The sequence below is a fragment of the Arvicola amphibius genome, chromosome 1, assembly GCF_903992535.2.
Source record: "Arvicola amphibius chromosome 1, mArvAmp1.2, whole genome shotgun sequence".
NCBI classification, from domain to species: domain Eukaryota; kingdom Metazoa; phylum Chordata; class Mammalia; order Rodentia; family Cricetidae; genus Arvicola; species Arvicola amphibius.
In genome coordinates this window covers 70,464,418-70,487,006 of record NC_052047.1, presented here as the reverse complement: position 1 = coordinate 70,487,006, position 22,589 = coordinate 70,464,418, and the positions used below count along the sequence as shown (strand labels likewise).

General features: G+C 44.3%; 1 protein-coding gene across 2 annotated transcripts in view; it reads right to left on the bottom strand.

Moving 5' to 3' along the window:
• Window positions 1–22,589, bottom strand: part of Ogdh (oxoglutarate dehydrogenase) — a 64,541-nt gene that overhangs the window by 5,856 nt on the left and 36,096 nt on the right. For both annotated transcript variants that reach the window (XM_038309688.1, XM_038309682.1), the window contains exons 5-16: window positions 18,409–18,524; window positions 14,448–14,602; window positions 14,100–14,246; window positions 13,422–13,512; window positions 12,883–13,062; window positions 7,947–8,075; window positions 2,952–3,131; window positions 2,258–2,410; window positions 1,494–1,596; window positions 1,072–1,200; window positions 490–640; window positions 72–199 (exon numbers count right to left, since the gene is read on the bottom strand). In XM_038309688.1, the coding sequence (XP_038165616.1) occupies window positions 72–199; window positions 490–640; window positions 1,072–1,200; window positions 1,494–1,596; window positions 2,258–2,410; window positions 2,952–3,131; window positions 7,947–8,075; window positions 12,883–13,062; window positions 13,422–13,512; window positions 14,100–14,246; window positions 14,448–14,602; window positions 18,409–18,524 (1,662 nt within the window). The remainder of the gene's footprint in view (window positions 1–71; window positions 200–489; window positions 641–1,071; window positions 1,201–1,493; window positions 1,597–2,257; window positions 2,411–2,951; window positions 3,132–7,946; window positions 8,076–12,882; window positions 13,063–13,421; window positions 13,513–14,099; window positions 14,247–14,447; window positions 14,603–18,408; window positions 18,525–22,589) is intronic.

Below are 22,589 nucleotides of genomic sequence, written 5' to 3'. Positions count from 1 at the left end.
GGAAGAATGGCATGTCAGGACACCAGGCAAGGGATGCAGAAGACTTGAGGTGGGGTTGGGGCTGGCCTTACCCAGGACACCATACTCAGACAGCGAGCTGTTGCAAACAGTGTAGGGGGCCTGATTGGGCCAAAGGTGGTTCATGGGGATGCAGGTCCTTTTGTCTACATTCTGATCATGGAGCACATGGTGGCGATGGCTGAGGCAGAATGACAAGATTAATAAGCAGGAGTACACATATTTGAACCAAACACTTGAAACTTGAAGCTCTAGTAGATCCACTGTGACAACTTGTCTTTCTGCCAGATGCTTCCGAGTACAACCCTCCCAGCATATAAACGGAGCATCCACAACATAAGAGGAAAGGGTGAGGCAGCCTCGACATTGAGGATGCAGTGACTTTTCTGGAAATGATTTCCCCACTCTGGAGTATTAGATACCAAAGCCCTTCCATTCCGTTTCAAACTGAAGGGTAAATATTTTTGTTACCTAAAGGTGCCCCGCTCCACATCCTGGCCACTCAGCCGGACGTGGATGCCTTCCTTCAGGAGTGATCCGAATGCCATGTACTCCGCCAGGGCCCAGTCCACAGTCCTGTTTGTCACTAGCTCCTTCCGAGTCTTCAAGATCCGGCTCAGCCCTGCAGAGAAAGAGAATGAGATGCTGGGCAGTGGTGGTGCACTCGCCTTTAATCCTGGCACTTGGGAGTCAGAAGCAGATGAATCTCTGTGCGTTCGAGGGCAGTCAGGCCTACAGAGTGAATTCTAGGACAGGGTCCAAAACTACACAGAGAAATCCTGCCTAGAAAACCCAATAAATAAATAAATTAAAAAAAAAAAAAAAAAAAGAGTAGCACTCCCAATACTGCAGGCCCAGCTCATGTGGACATCTTACTGTCTGTGCTTCAGGGACACAGACACAGGCAGAGCCTTTGTCACCCAGTGTTAGGACAGCAAAATGGTGACCTCTGCTTCTTTCCAAGTGAAGGAACTTGAATGTTGCGGGAGCTGAGTCTACCAACACACCCAGTGGGCTCGGGACAGGGAGTTTCTACAGTGCAGGGTTGGTTACCTCCATGGATGGTAAAGTTCTCCACAGGTACAGAGCTGGCGACATTCCCAATGTGGGCCAAGACATCCTCCTCCAGGCCAGTAGAGGGGCAGGACATGCTCCTGGGCTGTCCATCCAGGGTGAAAAAACCTAAGAGAACAGAGATAGGCTGGGGCATGCCATCTTTTGGAAGGGACACCTGCAGAGCAGACCAGAGTAATAGCTCTGCCTTTCACTGCAGTACCATGTGGTTTTGCGTAAATGGAAAGTAAGAGACAATAAAGCCTAGATGGCCACCCTGAGGACCACAGGCCTTGCTGAATGGAACACTCACTATGTGTTATGGGTACAGAAGAGGAGAGCTGGAGCTTTGTCTAGGAAGGGGCTTCATGGTTACATCCTATTTACAAGGAGTCTATCTGGGGTAATGGTCCCTTGCTTACCAGGCCAGGGGGAATCCAGCCAGTGCTTGATGTGCAAGATCTTCTCATCTTTAGATCTGGTGAATGCTTCCTCACAGATCTTGTCATACTTGGAGATTTCCTCCTGGAAGAGTGGGGGGATACACATAGCTGACCGAGCACAGCACACCCATGGCATACAGGCTTACTGTACCCTGGCCTTCAGTCCCTCTGCACTTTTGCACACCCAATGAATGACCCACCCACTGTATTTACTCAGAATTGCCAGTTTCTAACAAACAGCCTCTTTAACACCTGAAAGAAGCCTTTAATTTCTGGTCCTCATTCCCTGCATCATTTGGCTTAGAGTCTGTTTAGTCTGAGCCCCTAGACCAAACGTTTTTTCCTAAGAACTGCTTCAGTTTTATGTATTTGTAATTAGGCTTTAGAGCTGCCCCTTCAGCAGCTGTCCAGTCTGGGCCTCAGCACCAGCCCGGATGTCTACAACTGTTGTTCACACTGTCAGGTGACAGATGCTCTGTGCAGACTATACAGGATCTTTACCAAGCTGCATGGACCCCTGTTCAGACATCTCTCAACCCAAATAGCCCGTGTCAACAGAGAAGCTATTGGGTAGTCACTCCCTCATCTCTATAACACTTTCTCCTCCTCCTCTAAAGTTCAAGCTGAAATGCTGGAATGCTACAGCTGTCAAGACCTACGTGCTTTCATGGGGTCCTAGGAAGAAGACTGGCTGGGATGACCTTCTCTAGTTTGCTTAGGGCCAAAGGCCTGCCAGGACACACCTCATATTCGGGCTGGTTGACGACACCCTGGGATACCAACAGTTCTGCATACTTCTGCAGTACAGGCTTCTGCTTGCGGATCTGCTTGTACATGAGTGGTTGTGTAAACATAGGCTCGTCCATCTCATTGTGGCCATTGCGTCGATAACATACCTAGTCAGAGTCGCAAGAGAGGACTATGAGAGAGAGTGGCTGGTCTGTAGAAAAGAACACCATTATGCGTCTGTGGGGGGTTATCTGCCATATCTGTGTGATGGCAACATGGCTGTTACTGCTTTGCTTCAATGTACTTCCTCTACAGCTAAGATTTTGATTTTCTTTCTTTTACATGGAGAAATTAATTTTTGTTTTTTTTGAGACAGGGTTTTTCTGTGTAGCCCTGGCTGTCCTGGAACTTGTTCTGTAGACCAGGCTGGCCTTGAACTCAAGAGATCCACCTGCCTCTGCCTCCTGAGTGCTGGGATTACAAGCCTGCACCACCCGGCACAAACTATTTGTAAAGCAGTCCTACATAAGACAAGATGGACCATATAGCTCCCACTGAGTAGTATTCAGAGGCAAGTGTGTATCTAAATACTCTAGACCCAGAAGGATCCTACCTGAAGTATGACATTACAAAGGCCCAAGGTGACTTAGCAAGGCTAAGGGACAGGCCAGACATTCTGCTTGGATGGCTTGTCCTGCCATCACTTACCAGGTCAACGACAACATCCTTGTGGAAGGTGCTTCTCCACTCAGCTGCCACCTTGCATACATACATGACAGCTTCAGGGTCATCTGAGTTGACATGGAAAATGGGGGCGTTCACCACTCGGGCCACATCAGTGGGGTAGGGGGAGGAACGTGCCATCCGAGGGTCTGTGGTGAAGCCAATCTGTAATTACGGAACACGTGATCAGGCAACAGGGTACCTGGAAATGGTAGTACAGGGTACAGAGGCTGGTAGGCAGTACTGAGCACAGCCTATGTGCCCTACGTGGCTTCTTTGCTTAAGTTTTGCTTGTTTCCCCTACTCTGATAACAAAATTCATGTATGTTTAACATAGGGGATTGGAAGAGGAAATAGGCTGTTATACTAACTTTTTTTCTTTCTTTTCTTGGTTTTCCAAGATAGGGTTTCTCTGTGCAGCCCTGGCTGTCCTGAAACTTGAAACTTGCTTTGTAGACCAGGCTACAAAGTACGCCTGCAAACTCTGCCTCCCAGGAGCTAGGGTTAGAGGGACGCACCACCACTGCTGGGCTGGTGTGAACATTTTTATTTTTCTTTCCAGATTTTCTCTGCAGGCATACTTATGTAACTACATATAAGTCTATATTGAAGCTTATGATTTTGCTTCCCCAATGCATAACTGTTCCATTCCTCTGCTACAGGTGAAGTAGGTTAGTAGTAGCACGCTTCCCTAGTGTGCACAAAGCCCTGGATTTGATCCCCAGTACTGAAACAGAAATGATCAAGACAGCCAAGCTCAGCACTTTAGAGAGGCCAAATTCTCCCTCTCCCTCTAATTTCTTTGTGTGGAGGTGGCTTATGTGTGTGGCTTGTTCTCACACGGGGATAGGCAAGCACACTGTGGAGGTCAAACATCAATGTCTCACTGAACCTCTAACTCTCCAACTGGCGGGACTGGCTAGATAGACTGCACCTAGAATCTGCCTGCCTCTGCCACCCCAACACTGTAACTTCATTAAGGTCCTCATACTAGCGTGGCAACTACATTACCAGCTGAAGTATCTCCCTAGTCCCCGATGACCACCACTTTTTTTTCCCACTGTTTTTTGAAGCAGGGTCTGACTATATAACTCTGACTGGCCTGAAACGCATGTATTCCTTGCTGGCCTCAAACTCAGAGATCTACCTGTTCCTGCCTCTTGAGCGCTGGGATTAAAGGTGTGGTATGGCTAGGTACAGTTGGAATCCATGGATAGTATGTGCAGAGAAAACACTAAACTTTGAAACTGCTCAGTACTCAGAAGGCAGAAAGGAACTTTATAAATGAGGCCGGGCTGGTCTACCTTGTGAGTACCAGTTAGCCTGGGCTACAGAGGAGGAGCTAAAAACCAAACATACAATTAATAAACTTCACAAGCCAGGCATTGGTGGTGCACACCTTTAATCCCAGCACTTGGGAGGCAGAGGCAGGTGGGTCTCTGATTCCGAGGCCAGCCTGGTCTACAGAGTGCTAGGACAGGTTCCAAAGCTACAGAGAAACCCTGTCTCCAAAAACCAAACAAAAACTCCACAAAACAAATAAAACAAAAGTTTAAATGGAACTCTTCTATAAGCCAGCAATTCCACTCATAGGTGTATAGCCAAAACATCTGAAAGGAGGGTCCTGAAGAATATCTTTACACCATGTTCACAGCAGCATTATCAAAACAGGTAAACGGAGAGGACTCAAGTGTCTATCAATAGATAACTGAACAAAATGTGGAGCATTCCTAGGGGAATGTTATTCAGACTTAAAAAGATTCTGACATAGTACAACAAGATGGACCTTGAAGGCATTAAAATTAGTGAAGGAGAATTATCTTAAGAAGACAAATACTGGAGGCTGGAGAGATGGCTCAGTGGTTAAGAGCACTGGCTGCTCTTCCAGAGGACCTGGGTTCAATTCCAGTACCCACATGGCAGCTCACAACTGTCTGTAACTCCAGTTCCAGGGGATCTGACACCTTCACACCAATGCACATAAAATAAAGTTAAATAAATTATTTTTTTTAAAAGAAGAAGACGGGGCTGAAGAGATGGCTCAGAGGTTAAGAGCATTGCCTCTTCTTCCAAAGGTCCTGAGTTCAATTCCCAGAAACCATATGGTGGCTCACAACCATCTGTAATGAGGTCTGGTGCCCTCTTCTGGCCTGCAGGCATACACACAGACAGAATACTGTATATATAATAAATATTTTTTTTTAAAAAAGAAGAAGACGAGGCCAGCCTGGTCTACAAGAGCTAGTTCCAGGACAGGCTCCAAAAAAAAAAGCTGCAGAGAAACCCTGTCTCGAAAAAACCAAAAAAAAAAAAAAAAAAAAAAAAAAAAAAAAAAAAAAAAAAAAAAAAAAAAAAAAAAAAAGAAGAAGACGAATACTATAGAGTGCCACTTAAATAAGGTACCCAGAGTAACCACAAATTAGAGACAGACAGTAAAATGGTGGTTACCAGGAGCAGGGGAGAGGGAACAGAGAATAGGCAGCAATTGTTTTTGTTTAACATTTATTTTACTGTGTGTGTCTGTCTATATGTCTGTCTGTGAGTGCCTGATACACGTGTGTGGGTGACCACAGAAGCCAGAAAAAAAGCTGACGCTGGGTAATTATGAAAGGCCCAAAGTGGGTACTGGAGACTCCACTCAGGTCCTCTGGGAGGGCAGCAAGCCCCTCTCCGGTTCCAGGCAGTGGTTGTTTAATGTGGAGCTTCTGTTGACAGAGATGAATGGTGGTGACTGCATATTATGGATGTGTTTAATACAATTAAACGGTTCATTAGAAATGGTTATGATAATGAGCTTGCTAGGTATTTCACCACAATATAATAAAGGCAGAAAGTTCATTAGTGGAGCTTTTTGTTTATTTTAAAAGATATTTCTTTGTCCTTGGTATTTTTTCCCAAGGCTTCTTAACACCGTTCTCTGAAGGCAGGCAGATTATATACTAGTACTATCATCTACCGCAAGCGAGCTCCTCAGTCTGTTTCTCAATGTTCCTTTTTGGAAAATAATAATGCCATAGCTGGATGTGGCGGCACATGCCTTTAACCCCAGTGCTGGGAAGCAACAGCAGGTGTATCTCTGTGAGTTCTATGTCATCCTGGTCTACATATCAAGTTTTCAGCCAGCCAGGGATTAATGGGAGAAAGGGAGAGAGGGAGAGGGAGAGAGAGAGGGAGAGAGGGAGAGGGAGAGGGGAGAGAGAGAGAGAGAAAGAGAGAGAGAGAGAGAGAGAGAGAGAGAGAGAGAGAGATTACTGCACAGGTGACAATCCCATGGACTGAATTACTTACTGCATGTGAGCTGCCTGATTTGATATGTTGCAGACCACACACACTCAATGGCAGCTTTGCCATGCAGTGTGATATCACTTTGTCACTTACCAGTCCCTCCCACAATCTCACAATGCATCTGGTCTGCAGCTTTCTTTGTAAATGCACGCATGTAGCGGGCAGAGGACAACCTCAGGTATTATACTCAGTAATGCCGTCCACTTGGTTTGAGACAGGGTCTCCATTGACCTTGAGTTCACCAATTAGATCCTTGTTGCTACCCTCCTATCTCTGAGATTATAAGTGTATGCAATCATGTGCACCTTCTTTTTTTGTTTTTGTTTTTTGTTTTTTTTTTTGTTTTTGTTTTTTGAGACAGGGTTTCTCTGCAGCTTTAGAGCCTGTCCTGGAGCTAGCTCTTGTAGACCAGGCTGGTCTCGAACTCACAGAGATCCGCCTGCCTCTGCCTCCCGAGTGCTCATGTGCACCTTTTTAAAAAATTTATTTTTTGCCAGCATATATATAAGTGCATCATGTGTGTGCTTGCAGAGACCAAAGAAGGCTTTGGATCTTCCTGAACCAGAGTTACAGACAACTGTAAGCTGCCATGTGGGTCCCGGGAATTGAACCTGGGTCTTCTAGAAGAGTAATCAGTACTCTTAACTGCTGAGTCATCTCTCCAGCCCTTATACACAATTTTTATATGGTAGTTGGGGACTGAACTTGGGTCCACAGGCAAGGGCTCTGTAGGCTGAGCTATTCCCCTGGAGCTTTCTGAGTACTGGCTGACGGCAGCTCAGGCTCATATTAAACATCTGTGATGGTCACATATAAACATCTATGATAGATAAACTTCTTTAGACATAAAGACTTCCTGCTCCACCCCACCATTTATCTATTTGGGCTTTAAGTTTCCACTTATTCATCAAGCAGGGAATTACCCGCTATCAACCTCTGGCCTCCCTTTCCTTCTTGGTATTTTGACCCCACCCCCCCCATGGAATCTGAGTTCTGTGTTAGTAGAGCACAGCAGCTCTTACTCTCTTTGATGCTTAACATAAGTATAATATGTTACTTATACTTAATCAGCAGTGGAGTATGTGTCAGGGAGAGTTACATGTATTGGGTGAGATGACCCGAAGGAAGGACATAGTAGGTAATAGATGACATATCAACACTGAGCAGAACTGAACCGTGACAACTAGAAGAATACTTGAAAGAAGAAAACTCTAAGATTAGAAGTCCATTTTATGAAACAATCTGTAGTGACTACTTCTGTGAAAACTGTTTTAAAGGACTGCATAATGGTGGATAAAAGCCGATAGTAATATGTGTATATAGGACTCCAGTTTCTTAATGAGAAAACCAATTACTTATAACTGTGGCTCTAGACAGAAATACTCTAAAACAATAATGCCCTCCCTTTAATAATGTAAAATCTTTCCATTGTAAAAAGTGGCTTTCTGTGTTACCCAAAGAAATTTGTTTATTTTGTATGTGTTTTGTACACACAACAGAAGAGGGCATCAGATTCCTAGGACTACAGTTATAGACAGTTGTGATCTGGCATGTAGGTGCTGGGAATTGAACTCAGGACATCTGGAAGAACAGCCGTGCTCTCTTAATCATTTAGCCAGCTCTCTAATGCTATGAGTTGTCCAAATTTTAGATGGCCAGGGAGACACATAGGAGGTGACAGACACCTAAGGTTACCTGGTTGTTGACAACCACATGTACAGTGCCATGGGTTGTGTAGGATGGCAAATCACTGAGATGGAAGGTCTCATACACGATGCCCTGCCCAGCAAAGGCAGCGTCCCCATGCAGCAGGATAGACATCACCTGCAAAAGAGACTCCAAATGTAAAACATCTTGACATTCAGTTCACAAAACAAGTGGATGAAATGAGCTGCAATTAGTTTTTCTTACTTGAGTTTGTGTGCATGAAATGGAGAATAGGGTACACACGCCACAGCATGTGTGGAGGTCAGAAGACCACCTTGTAGAGGTGGGTTCCCTTTTTCCACATTTTTGTAGGTTCTGGGGATCAAGCAAACTCCTTTATGTACTGAGTTATCTTGTGCAGCTCATAATTTTTTTCAAGAGTAACGTTTTAAGGTTATTCACAACTCACAAAGTAACAGCAGCACAGAAGACTTCTAGAAGGGCATCCCTTCTAGCCTGACTTGCTGCCATATCCACATGTGCCACTGCCTGCTAGCACCTGCCTTGAATACAGAGAACTGCTAGATAGCCTTCTACACCTTACAAACCCTCCCGTCCAAGAAAGCAACTCCAGCCCCAGCCACCCCAGGGAATGTTTCCTCAGTTGTTATATCTCTGGCTGCTCCTGTATACCAGATAGGTTAGCTCTGGTCACTTGGTCTGGTCATTGTCTGCCAATTTCTCTTCAATTCATCTTCTCAGCAATGAGCACACAGTGAAATTGGTGGGAAGAACTTCATCTTATTCCTTCTCGAGCAAACCTTCATCTGAGCCTCAGCAACATCTGGACCCACCTCAGCTAGTTCCTTGAGTGGCTAATGAATGATGATCTCTGATTTATTACTTCTGCATCTATTAATTGCATCTTCTTCCTTCTCCCTGATTTATGATTGTATGCTCATGATTCCTCTCATTCTACAGAGTGAGCACATAAGCTCTACAGAGCACATGATAGTTCATGATACCATCAGTTATTCTGATGCTCACATTATTTCAATATGCTGTGTCTTTCAGGGTACCTTATTTTCTGGTATCACAGCACTGCAGCCTCATGTTGTGCTGTCTATTACCAGTCCTGATTCCTCCAGTAAAGGACAGGACTTAGATTCATAGCTATCTGTTAACCAACACCAGTCTCTAAGCACAGGGCTAGTGAATATATGGGTGTGCACACACAAATGTTATTTCTATATCTCTGTATACCACATCTATCAACATCTCCAGCTACCCACAGAGTTTACATATTAGCTCAGCATTCCCAGTCGGACCCATTCTTTGGCTATATAGCCTATTTCTATCCTAATCCCTTATATTAGTTAGGGTTCTCAACACACACACACACACACACACACACACACACACACTCAAAACCCACCAACAAAACAAAAACAGAGCAAATGAGTTGATTTTAAGGAAGTAAGCTGGCATGTTTAAGCACTGTGAGGTGTGTGGGGGGGGGCAGCTACAGATCTAGGGAAGAACTGAAAATTCAGTGTGAGTCTGAAACTATTTAGAGGCAGAATTCCTTCTCCTTTTGGTACCTGGGTGTTTAAAAGAGGGCTTCATGAGCCAAGGCTGGCTTAAAAGTTTCTATGTAGACAAGGATGACCTCTGAACTCTTCATCCTTTACTTCTACCTCCCGAGAGTTGGTATTATAGGACTGTACCATCATACTCAGTTTTATACAGTGCTGCAAACTAAACACAGGGCCCCTGCTAAATCCTTATGGTATTATACTGGGAAATGGTGATGAGCTATTGAAATCATCCTAGGCACATGTGGGCTTCCCTTGAGTCCAGAGATCTAACACCTCTGGCAGGAACAAGTTTTCCTTTGCACTGGGCTGAGCGCTTATACAGGCTAGCTTTTTTTTTTTTTTTAATTTACTTATTTATTATGTATACAATATTCTGTCTGTGTGTATGCCTGCAGGCCAGAAGAGGGCACCAGACCCCATTATAGATGGTTGTGAGCCACCATGTGGTTGCTGGGAATTGAACTCAGGACCTTTGGAAGAAGAGGCAATGCTCTTAACCTCTGAGCCATCTCTCCAGCCCTATACAGGCTAGCTTTATATCAACTGGCACAAATTAGTCATTTGGAAAGGGAACCTCAACTGAGAAAACATCCCCACCGGACTGTCTCCTGATTGATGACTGGTGTGGGAGGGCTCAATTCGCTGTGGGTAGCGCCCCCCTTGGGCTGACGGTCCTGGGTGCTGTAGGAAAGCAGGCTGAGCAAACTATGAGGGACAGGCCGTTAAGCAGCTCTCTCCACGGTCGGCCTCGGTTCTGGCCTGCAGCTGGTGCCTGACCTCGGATGGAAGACTGTGGTATGGAGCTGTGGCTGAAGTGACATGCCTCTCCTAGCTGCTTTTGGTCACAGTGTCTGATCACAGCCACAGAGAAGTAACTAAAACTCGGCTAGAGCAGGGATTTAAACTTTCACCGAGGAAATGTTTCTGGAATACAAAATCTCAAAGGCCACACTAGTACCAAGTCAAATTAGGTGAGCTTCTCAACGTACAAGGTTATAGACTGACCTCAGCCCAATTTACACAAAGTATGCAGTTTTTCCTGAGCACTAAGGTTATATAACCTGCCATCTTACTGAGTTCTAGATTTAGCAAAGTCAAATCATTTCTAAGGAATGTCAGAAAAGTAGCAAAAATAGACAAGAGGTCAACTAAGCTTTCTCTTCACCTAGCTGAGATCATGCAAGGCACTTAGAGCAAGGTGAGGAAGTAACTCAGAAATCGGGCTGGCAGCTCCCTGCACTGGGAAAGCACAACAATGAAGTACACGTGAATAGGACACTCCTTAGAACACGAGGAATGGCGCTGCAGAGATGGCTTATCACGCAAGAGCACTGTCTGTTCTTCCAGAGGACCTGAGTTCAATTCCCAGTGCCCATATGGCAGCTCACAACACCCTCACATAGACATACATGCAGGTATAACACTAATGCAATAAGATAAATTAAGTTAAAAAACCCAACCCAAACCAAAATATGTGTGAATTTCCAGCCAACCAGGAGCCAGCCAATTCCCTTCATTTAGATCCTAAAAGGGACCAAATATTGAACTCTTCTCTGCTACCTTTCTCATTATTTTATCACCTTTCAGGACACATCTAATATTCTAAACAAGGTCTGCCTGAGTGGATTTTGTCTACATTTTCAAAGGCAGAAGCCACCTAAACCTACTTACAACTTCATTTTACTACCCAATACCAAATATCCGGGTCAGCCCCCTCACATAGCCCCAGTGTTCTAAGTGGACGTGGGGCTACTTGTCTCCCAACACAGCTGAAGCCTCACTGTAGGTGTTCTCTGTCTACTTAAAGACTTTCTATGGCACCACCCAGCCCCACACTGGGACCCAGTAAGTGTCCTCTGGGTGCCTGGGACAGCACCATCAGTGAGGAATTACTTTCACCTCTCAAGGCCATCCCAAGCAGCTCTGTCACTTTCCTCTAAGTCACCAAGCATAATACTATGACTTATAACTTGTTTTTTCTTCTTTAACTTGTATGTAGGAGTTTTGCCTTCATGCATTCTGTGCACCACATCTCCAAGAACAACAGGAGTTTTTAACTGCTGAGCCATCTCTCCAGCCTTGAATTATAGTATTTTAAATAGCAAAACCAGGTATGGTGGTACACATATAAAATTCAAGCACTTAGGAATGGCTGAAGCAGACTCTCTTAGATGAGACTAATCTGGGCTAGAGTATGAATTTGTCTTTAAATAAATAAAAAAGAAGTACTGCAGACCCTACCCTAACTGTCCCTCTACAGGCTACTCTGAGAGGCTGGCTGCCGCTATGGTCCCAACCCTCTCTCTACTTTTTGTCCATCTTCACAGAATATTCTTTCCTTTTACCTCCCTAAATCATATTGTTTCTTCAATATCTTAACTTTTTTTTTGGCTTTTAAATTATGTGTGTATACATGTACAATGTGCAGAGTGTGCTAGGCCAAACAGCATTAGATTCCCTGCAGCTACAGTTACAGGCAGTCATTCAAAGGTGTGAGTGCTGGGAACTGAGCTCAGGTCCACTCCAAGAATATCATGTATTCTTGGCCATCCAGGCATCTCTCCAGCCCTGATACGTCCGACTGTCTCATCTAACCATGTCTGTAGACGTGCTTATTCTAAAGCACTATATGGTCCGTTTTGCAGCTCTGCTTTACTCACTGTTCAATGACTTCCTGACATTCTCCCCCCTTTTCTTTTACCTTTTTTTCTTCAAACAGCAAAGATCCTTGAGAGTGGGCTGACAGTGACTTTTTTACATATCACTCAATGGACATTATACCACGTACAATGAATATGAATAGATGACTTTTCCCCCGGTTTCTTAGTTTTTAACATCATTTTAAAAAAATTTATATATTAATCTATTATATACATAGTGTTCCTCCTGCATGTATGCCAACATGCCAGAGAGGGCACCAGATCTCATTATAGATAGTTGTGAGCCAACATGTAGTTGCTAGGAATTGAACTCAGGACCTCTAGAAGAGTAGTCAGTGCTCTTAACCTCTGAGCCACCTCACCAGCTCCTTAATACCATTTTTAAATAAGAACTAAACAACTTTATGGAAATGTAAAATTTGCTACAACTAAGAATTATATCCTGAGGTTAAATAAGGATAAGATTACAGTCAGATAAAGGTTTATAGGCCAGCTAACCAATATGCAGCATTCTCTATCACACAAAGGAAATGCCAGGGCAGTTGGGAGCTGTCTGACATGCACTTTTGGCCTGATCAGTGACACTCTCTTCTGACATCTGAGTCCCACACCTTTTCCCTGCAGTCCCTTTTTCTGTTCCTCCATCAGTACTGTGAAGACAATCTGTAAAGCACTGTGTGGAATACGGGCAGAAGGAACTTTACTCACAGTCTCTCAGGGCCTCACCTTTTTCCCTTCAGTATCTCCACAATAAAACTGCTCGGCTTTGGTCTTGCCCATCACCACAGGGTCAGCAGCCTCTAGGTGGGAAGGGTTTGCCACCAGGGACAGAGTGATGTTTCTGTCCGTCACACGGTTGATCCTGCGGTGATACATGCCCAAGTGGTACTTCATGTCCCCGGAACCCTGATGATAAATATGGCAATGATTGTTGAGTGATGATGGTAGAAGCGGTTCATTCTTAACGGCAGCCCTACAGATGGGATTTTGACTCCTAGGGTCCAACTGTAGGAGGAAGGGGAAAGCTTCCCCAACATTATCCCCCCAGGCACAAGTATAGGGTCACCTGGGCAGAAGTAAAATAGTCTTTCCCCCAGCAGGAGGGATATAAGGCAGGTAGAGGAGGTGGGCCAGTTCCAGTAAGGAAGGCAACTGTAAATGGTCTGGAAGACTGGCGCTTTGGTGAAGACCTTCTGAGAAACCAGTGGCTGTAGGGGTCTCAGGCAGACCAACCACAGTGGATATATCTCCATACAGAACCTCACCTCATCCGCTGCTTCCAGCTTTGAGTCAAACTGACAGAAAATCTGCTCCAGCTCCTTCCTGATGACATTCGCAAGCACGTTCAGTCGTCCTCTGGGACACAGGGAAGAGTGAGTAATCTCCAGGGCAAAGCTGCCCGACCCTACCCCTCACCCAGGACACATCCTTGGTTTGTAGCCCAAGAACAGTTATGATCCAAACCCATGAACAAGAAAAAGCAGAAAGCACAAAAGCTATCAGCTCCAGCTCCCCACCTCTCCCAAACCTCAGAGAGCGGTCATTATTACAAGTGAGACAGCAGCAATGGCACTGGGGTTGATTTACTTATGATATACTGTGTGTGCAACAAAGGCTAGTCTAGCACTTTAAAGTCCAAGTTGGACTTGAATTTTGTGATCTTCCTGCCCTAGCCTCTCAAGTACTGTGATTATAGGTATGTATTACCATGTCTACCTCGATTTAATTTTAACAAAACTCACTATAGAATGAAATACAAGTCTAACCATATTTGGCTTTTACTTTGACCCTGACTCTGTAGTCACCCTGATGTGGGTGGGTGAAAAACTTGGAAAGCAACACATCTTCATACACTCAGATACCATCAGATCTCTAGCTGCACTGGATGAGGGAACAGCAGGGCCCAACTACTGTGTCTCCAAGGCCCCATCGACCTAAAGTACCTGTGTGGCATTCCCATGATCACATAGTCTATTCCATTTTCACTTGACTTGTCAATGATTGTCTTGAGGGCAGGGATCAGCACCTCACAGCCTTCCAGACCAAAACGCTTCTCAGAAGACCACTTCCGCTGTAAGAACTCCTCAAACCTGGATAGAGAACCAAGCACCTTGAAGAACAATGTCCATAGAGCCAGTCTCAATGTTAGGCATTCTCAAATGACAAGAGGGTACAATGGAGGCCAATTCTGTTCTCCTGCTTGCTCACCACCCTGGAGGACAGGCTACCCAGACTCCACAAATACTCCATGGATCCCCTGGGCGCCTATGGCCCAAATCACACCTCTTTACCTGGTGGACCGTACAAGCCTGGCCAGCAGGGTCCGCTTTTCCTCATTGGTGAACTGCATGATTCCAGGAGTCTCAAACTTCTGCCGGATCCATTGGCATTGTTCCAAATCATTAATGAACATGAATTCCACACCAATGTGCTGACAGTAGGCCATCTGTTCACAGGGGCACAAAAGCCACTGGTGAACATAGACCACAATTCCAGTGTGCCAGCAATTAGCCATCTACCTGTCTACCACCCTCACACAGGCAAATGTATGTTTAACCAGGTCTCACTGTAAGAAGGTACCACCTGCCCTATTATCCAGGCTAGGGAGGAGCAAACTTCCTTCTATATATCTAAAGTGCTGTGACAGAAAGCAGAAATCAAGTAGGTATCAGTCTTGCAACCTTCCTGCCTTGGTCCTTCTATGCTGGGATTACCAGCTTATAAATGGAGAATGACTCCGTGGTGAAGAGCACTACCTTCTACTCTTCCAGAGGTCCTGAGTTCAATTCCCAGCAACCACATAGCAGCTCACAACCATCTGTAATGAGATCTGGTGCCTCTTATTACAGACAGGCAGAACACTGTATACGTAATAAATAAGTCTTTTTAAAAATGCCACACTTAGCTTCTGAGGTCCTTCTAACAAAGCCGTGCAGCACATTCTTAGGACCTGGTTTGGTACACGGAGAACCCAAGGAGCAAGGAGTCAACCAGGCTAATGAACAACCAGTTCATTATTTTCATGGTAAGTAGCAGAGACCATGCCAGCTTTTGGACTGGATCCCTTTCTAAGAAAGGCTGGCTGTCCTTATAGTACGTTCACCATCCATGATAAGAAAAGTTTGGTGGCTGAAGTTAAAAGACTTAAGACTTTAAATCCAACTTTCTAATAACTGATTTTCCTGGAAACTTAAGGACTGAAGAACATGACAGCATAGGAAAAAGGACAGGACTTTTTTGTTGGTTTGCTTGTTTGAGACAAGGTCTCTATATATAGCCCTGGCTATCTTGGAACTCACTATGCAGACCCACTTGGCTTTGAAGTCAGAGATCCACCTGCCTCTGCCCCCAAATGCTTGGACTAAAGGTGTGTGCCACCCAGTTGACACAGGTCTTAAATAGACCTGACGAGCCTTGAACCAAGTCTGGAAAGGAGGTGGTGGTCATCCCTGCAAAGGTGGGGACCAGTAAGATAGCTGGCTCTTGGGGAATGAAAACTAAGGGAAGAGAAAATGTATATATATCTGGAGGGACTCTTGCAAACCCACCTCAGGGATGATGCCCAACCCCAGTCTTACACAGACTCACGGTTCTTGTTGAGCCTTTACCACCCACCTATACCACTATCCTGGAGGCCCAGAACACAAGTGTGAAAGTAAACCAGGGAGCAGCACTGGGATAGTAAAGGCAACAGAGTGTCTGACGTTGCCAACTTTACAGACCCACAAGCCCAGTTGTCTTCAAATAGCCAGAGGCCCAAATATGATCCCAGTGACTTCTTTCTGTGCCTCCATTTGCTTTAGACAGTGAGTCCAGCTGGCACTGGCAGTTACAGGCTTGCTAGACTTGTGGCCAGGTGCCTGTTCTTTGACCCCACTTACAAAAGTAAGGCTGTCCAAAATATACTACAGCCTTTCTAGCCAAAATGAAAATCATATAGCCTGGAAGACCTTGAAATTTAAGGTGTTATAATTAATTCACACCATGTTTTATTCTTTTTTTAAAGATGTATTTATTAAGTATACATTGTTTGGCCTGCATGCCAGAAGAGGGCACCAGATCTCATTATAGATACCTTGGAGGCACCATGAGGTTGCTGGGAATTGAATTCGTGACCCCTGGAAGAGCAGCCAGTGCTCTTAACCTCTGAGCCATCTCTCCAGCCCTCTTTTCTTTCTTTTTTTTGTTTTGACACAGGGTCTCACTATGTAGTTTTGGTACTTCCTGTGTCGACCAGGTTGGCCTCAGACTCTGAGATCCTCCTGCCTCTGCCTCCTGCGGGCAGGGATTTATCATCTAAGATGGTAACTTGTAGAACTTCTAAATTAGATTAAGCTATAACTTCACAGTTTTCACCAGTCCATTATCACGTCCCATTTTTGCAGATCTGCAAGGAATCTGGTGACCAGCAGGACAAGGCATGCTTCTGCATAGTTTAGACCCAAAGAATACAGAAAGACATGAGCCCCCAGAAAGCCTAAGCCATAACTGTTGTCCTCAGAGCAATCCCAACTTAGAATACAGGTATGCACATAAACCCTTCACTACCATACACCTACATGTGATGTATATATGTGTTATGCTGTGATGTAATTACACAGAGTATATGTTTAGAAAACTTAAGTTAAATTTTCCTAGAAGAAATAGATGAGATGAATTTTCCTATCTTATTTGACCCAATATACCAAACATATCATTTCAATGGTTAAAGTTATCCAGGTGTTTTGCCCATTTCAAGTGTTCAATAGTTCTACAGACCAGGCTGGCCTCAGCTCTCAAGAGATCCGCCTGCCTCTGCCTCCTGGGTTCTGGGATTAAAGGCGTGCGCCACCACCACCTGGCTTCAAGGTGGCTCCCGCGCTGACATGGGCGGATCAGACAACAATCAGTGTCAGTCTGCGACAACGATGCACAGGTGGGCAATGATGCACAGGTGGGCTCAAAGTTAATTGCACTGGATCAATCCTGAGCATTTCCTTACGATGATCATTCCTTCCAGATAGAGACATAAATAGTTTCCATTCCTTGCTCTCCCAGGGGCCCATTAGAAAGTTAGGCAGCATCCTGAGATGCTTACAATAAACACAGGAAGTGTCCCAGCCAACATTAAAATATTGTCTACCATTCGTGGACTAAATATGGACCTGGAATATGCAAAAGGTGAGCTCACTGGAAGAAACACTAATCACCAGAGGTGATATGGGTGCGGAGGGGGGGGGAGGAGGAGGGGGTAGTTCTGGCTTAGGTGACCACAACAGGATTCCGCCCCCCCCCCCCCCCCCCCCCAGTGTAACTATGCTTCAGTCTGGGTTTATGAAGAATTATCTGTTGCTACCGATGGGTTCAGAACCTGTTAGTCCTGAATACCATGGATAGCACTAAGTAAAAGCAACAGCTAATACTGGATGACCATCTCTCAGCAAATCCACTCCCTGCTGGAACAGGCACCCTTATATACAGAACAGAGGCAATGACTTGCCCAAGAGAGATGGAAACACACAGGCAGCCTGATGCCAGAGCCAGGCTCTCAGCTGCTATTTGTAGTACACAAAAAGGAGTCCCTTAAATATCAATAAAGTACAGAAAGAAAGAAAAAAATAAGATGGGAGAAATGGGGTTGGGGTGGGTGGAGAACAGGAGCGGCCGCCACTGTGTAGTGCACTCTGCAGCTCCAGGCCTGCACACAGGCTAAGGGAATCTTCCAGGGAGACATGCACCTGAAATAAAAATCTAGAGGGAGCTGAAAACAGATTTTTTTATTTTCCTAAAACAGGGTTTCTCTTTTTAACAGTTCTAGCTGTCCTGGAACTTGCCCTGTAGACCAGCCTGGCCCCGAACTCAGAGATCTGTCTGCCTCTGCTTTCTGAGTGCTGGAATTAAAGGCGTGCACCACCACCACTACCTGGCTTTTTTTTTTTAAACCAAACTTTTCTCTCTTTATGACTAATGAAAAAATAGATTTCTAGCTATAAAACAAAACCAACCAAACAAAAAGGCTATTTTTCCATTTTTAAAAACACAGGACTGCCGGGTGGCGGTGGCGCACGCCTTTAATCCCAGCACTCGGGAGGCAGAGGCAGGCGGATCTCTGAGTTCGAGGCCAGCCTGGTCTACAAGAGCTAGCTCCAGGACAGACTCTAAAGCTACAGAGAAACCCTGTCTCGAAAAAACCAAAAAAAAAACCACAGGACTAAGCCCAAAACAAATAGCCTGTTCTCAAGTCTGATAGATTTTTCTAAAAATGGTTCTTACCTCCAGCCGCCGGATAATCTCCCGAAGAGGAAGTGCAGACTCCTGTCCCCCGATGAAAGTGGTGGTGGGCAAGTGGAAGACCTTGTCAAGGTCAGACTCATCTAGGCCATAGAACCCTACAGACGATGAGGGACAAGGCATAGCCATGCAGGGGTCACAGTTTATAGGAAGGGAAGAGGAGAGATGTCCCAAAGAGCAAAAAGAGAGAAAAAGATATCACATACCCCTGATATTTAAATATATGTATATGAAATCAAGCAGTATTTCCATCAAAACCAGAAATTTTAACAATAATTAGGAACTAAGATTATTACTATGTAAACCAGAATAAAGCTATTATGCACATATTAGTCCAGTTTTTGGCAATTACTTACAATTTAGAGTTAAATATACTTGAACGTCCCAAGATAAAAGCCAATTTTTGGAGGTGGAAAGAGCAAAAAAAAAAAAAAATCAATCAAAAAGTAAATAAAAAGTTGAGAGAATTAAGTAGGAAATGAAGAACTGATAAAGAACAGCAGACCATATATGAGTCATTTAACAGGAATATGAGTATATATTACAAAGTGAGTGACAGTGAGCTGGGGTCTACAAAGTGAGGGTGAAATAGTCACTGGGAATCAAGCCGCTTGTGGGAGAACTGTCCTTCAGGGTACACGTAAGGCAGCAAAGAAAGGTAAACAGCCCTTAGCCTTGGATTAGGAAACTCTTTTTTCCTGAAACAGTCAAATTGCTAGATGTTCTAGGTATATTCTGCAGTGCTATTGGATTACAGGTCTAACCCTCACTTCCCTACCGGCTCTCCCAGAAGTACTACAGGGAAGACGCTCTTCATCTGAGAGCGTGTTTCAGACTGGAAAGAACAGGAGGCTCTTCAGCATCATGCTTGTCTCAACCTGAAGTCTTTAAGGGAAAAACTACCAAATGACACCACTGGTTTGGCACTTACTCTGAAGGGTAAAGAGCACAGTGTAAGAGTCGCCAGTACTTGAATGCTTGGTTCTAGCACTTTCTCCAGCTCCAGAAATGAAAAGTGACCCACCGGCAGACAATCAGCTGAGTCTCTGACATCTGACTGGTCGAGATAAAATGTTTCACTGATTCCTGCCTGAATTAAGTAGAAATAAGGGCTGCTGTGCAACACGAGTCAGGGAACCACACTAATGTAAGCAACTTGAAACACAGCATGGGTACAAACTTCCAGACTTTTTTGTTCTGTTCCCTGACAGAGGCCCTATTTAGCTCTGAACTGGCCTAGAACTTGCTAAGTAGCCCAGGATGGCCTTGAACAAAGGTAATCCTTCTGCCTGGCCTCTGATTAGTGGAATTACAGCTGCGCACCAGTCTGCCTGGTTCTTGGGGGGATCTGTAAAAACACCTTTTCAGTCTTTAACATTGGTGCAGACCCAGGTATCTCCTAATGATTCCCATTCAAGCTAGGTTGGGGAATTAGATCCCCATCCCACTTTTTTTGAGACAGGGTCTTTCCACATAGCCCTAGCTGTCCTTGAACTCAGAGATCCACCTATCTCTGCCTCCTGAGTGCTGGAGTTAAGTGCACCACCACACCCAGCTGAGGAATTACATCCTTAAGTCTTAAAAAAAGTTACATTTTATCTAAGCCTTTTTAATTTTATTAAAGCAAAACAAATAAAAAACAAAAACAAAACCCAAAACAAAACAAAACAAAACAAAAAAACCCCAAAACCTAGAGGAAGATAATGGTGAAAGTAAAAGTGGTCAAGCTATTCACTTTTTTTCCCCTATTATTTTACCATAAAGGAACAGCAGTTACGGGCTTAGAGGAAGCACATAGCTCTTGCCTTTTATAAACCAGCTTGCAAGCAAAAGCTCTACGGTGTTTATGGAAAAAAGCAGAAAAAAACTATTTTCTATAGTTGTGTTTTTTAAGACAGGCTCATGTTATGTAGCCCAAACCAGTTTTGATGCAGCAGCAATTCTCCAGAACCAGCCTCCTAAATGCTCTAATTACAGGTATGCACCACTGTGCTTGATTAACAAAGTAATTTTTGAGAAACTTTCAGGCTTACAAAACTCAGCTCAGGCCAGGCATGGTTACTGCAATCCAAGCACTTTGGAGGTAAAGGCAGGAGGATCATGAATTCAAGCTCAATCTTGCTTATAAAAGACTATATCTCAAAACTAACAGCAACTGCCACCAAATAAAACAAGACAAAGTACCCGAAATCTCAGGTTAAGGGTAAGATCAGAGGAACACTGTTCAGTGTAGAAAATATCCAGATTGTGATGTTAACCAATCGGGTAGACTCCTGCAGATGAGAGCTGCACTCTACACTACAGCCTGAAGAAGTGGCACAGGAGGCACGTGGTGTGTGATGGTCCTCTAGGTGGAACACTCAGTTGTAATTCACTGATCAGCCTCAGAAGTACTGGGCCCATTTCTAGATCTTCAGTCATTTGAGAAATGAAACCACAGACGTAAGTTTTGGTGGGAAAAAAAAAAATCACTCCTTTCTGCTTTTCTACTAACTCCAACTAAAAACGCTAGATTTTTCTATGTGGAAGAAAGGGTAAGATAACCCTGTGAAAGGCCAAAAGAAGGTGGACAAAGCCAGGGAAGCCCAAGTTCTCTTCTGCTCCCACATCCCAGACAGGGAGGAGAGAATCAGCAGTAGAGACATCTCAAGTAGTGCAAACAGCCAAGCCCCACAAATGCGGCTCTATGAAGATCAGGAGGGGGCAGCGACACAAGATCAGAGACCTTGAGACAGTTCTGCTGCACCTGCCCCATCTCTCACTAACTTGTTACAAGCCTCAGTACCCAAACTGAGGTTTCAGGGAAAACCTGAGTCTAAAACTTTTATCTCCTTTCTGAGAAATAAATAGGAAGAAGGTAATTCCCCTGACAAGACCACCAAATGCATAAGACCAAAATGTCTTTGTTTCCATTAAAATTTTCAAAACATACCACAGAGCTGGTAAGATGGCTCAGTGGGTGAAGGAATCTGCCACTAAGCCGATGAACTGATTTGATCCCCAGGTCCCGTGCAGTGGAGAGAACTGGATCCTTCAGTTGTCTTCAGACCAGCACAGCACCCTAACTCACTACACAGCACTTGGCAGGGCAGGGCAGGGCAGGGTACTTGGGGGACGAGTAGGAGGGTCAAGGGGTTAAGATTAGCCTCAGGTACATAATGAATTTGAGCTCAGTCTGGGCTATGTGAAAACCAAAAACATACAAATAACAAACAGCATCAATCACTGCACTACATAAAAACAGAAATAGAACTTTTTAAAAGTAGACATACAAATCCCTAGCACAACAGGAAACAAAAGCAAAGAAAAAAGGAAAATATTTGCCAGATGTGGTAGCACATGTCTTTAATTCTACACTGGGAGGCAAACAGGAGGATCTCTGTGAGTTCAACGTAAGCCTGCTCCATGTAGTAAGATCCTATTTCAAAAGGAGCAAGAACATTTCCGAATGAACAGGAAACAATAATCAATAGCCTCACAGACACAGATGTTAGTTATTTGAGTCAAATAAAGCCATCACAAAACCATTTTAGTGAGTAATTACAAATATTATAGTAATAAATAAGTTGTGTTACAAGTTGAAATTCTTAGCAAAAACTAAAAACATACGAAACACCAGATGGAGGGGCTCGTGAGATAGTTCAGCAGGTAAGTGTCTGCCGCCAAAGCCTATGATCTGAGCTCAGTTCCCAGAGAACACACAGTAGGAGAACTGACTCCTACAAACTGTCCTCTGACCTTCACACATGCAGCACAGCACATGTGTATCCACACATGTACACACACATAGAGAAAGTCAGTGGATCTGAAGATGGAAGAACAGAAGCTTATCCACTGGATGAAAACCAACATTAAAAAGCACTGAGTACATGTGACACTATAATTAAAAATTTCACACTCATGTGGGCAAATTCCTGAGAGTACCTGAAAAGGTACTTAGAAAATGGCTGAAAACCTCCTAAATACAACAGAAGATCTAAACTCCCAGATTCAAGAAGCTGAATGAATCTAAAGAATAAGGCACTCAAAGGAGACAAGTTTTCTACTCCAACGGAACTGGTGAAATAATGACGTAAGTAGACTGATAAATTATGTCTACATAATGTAATACCTTGAGAAACTAAAAAAGCTATATAAATAGATACATTACAAAGATGGGATTA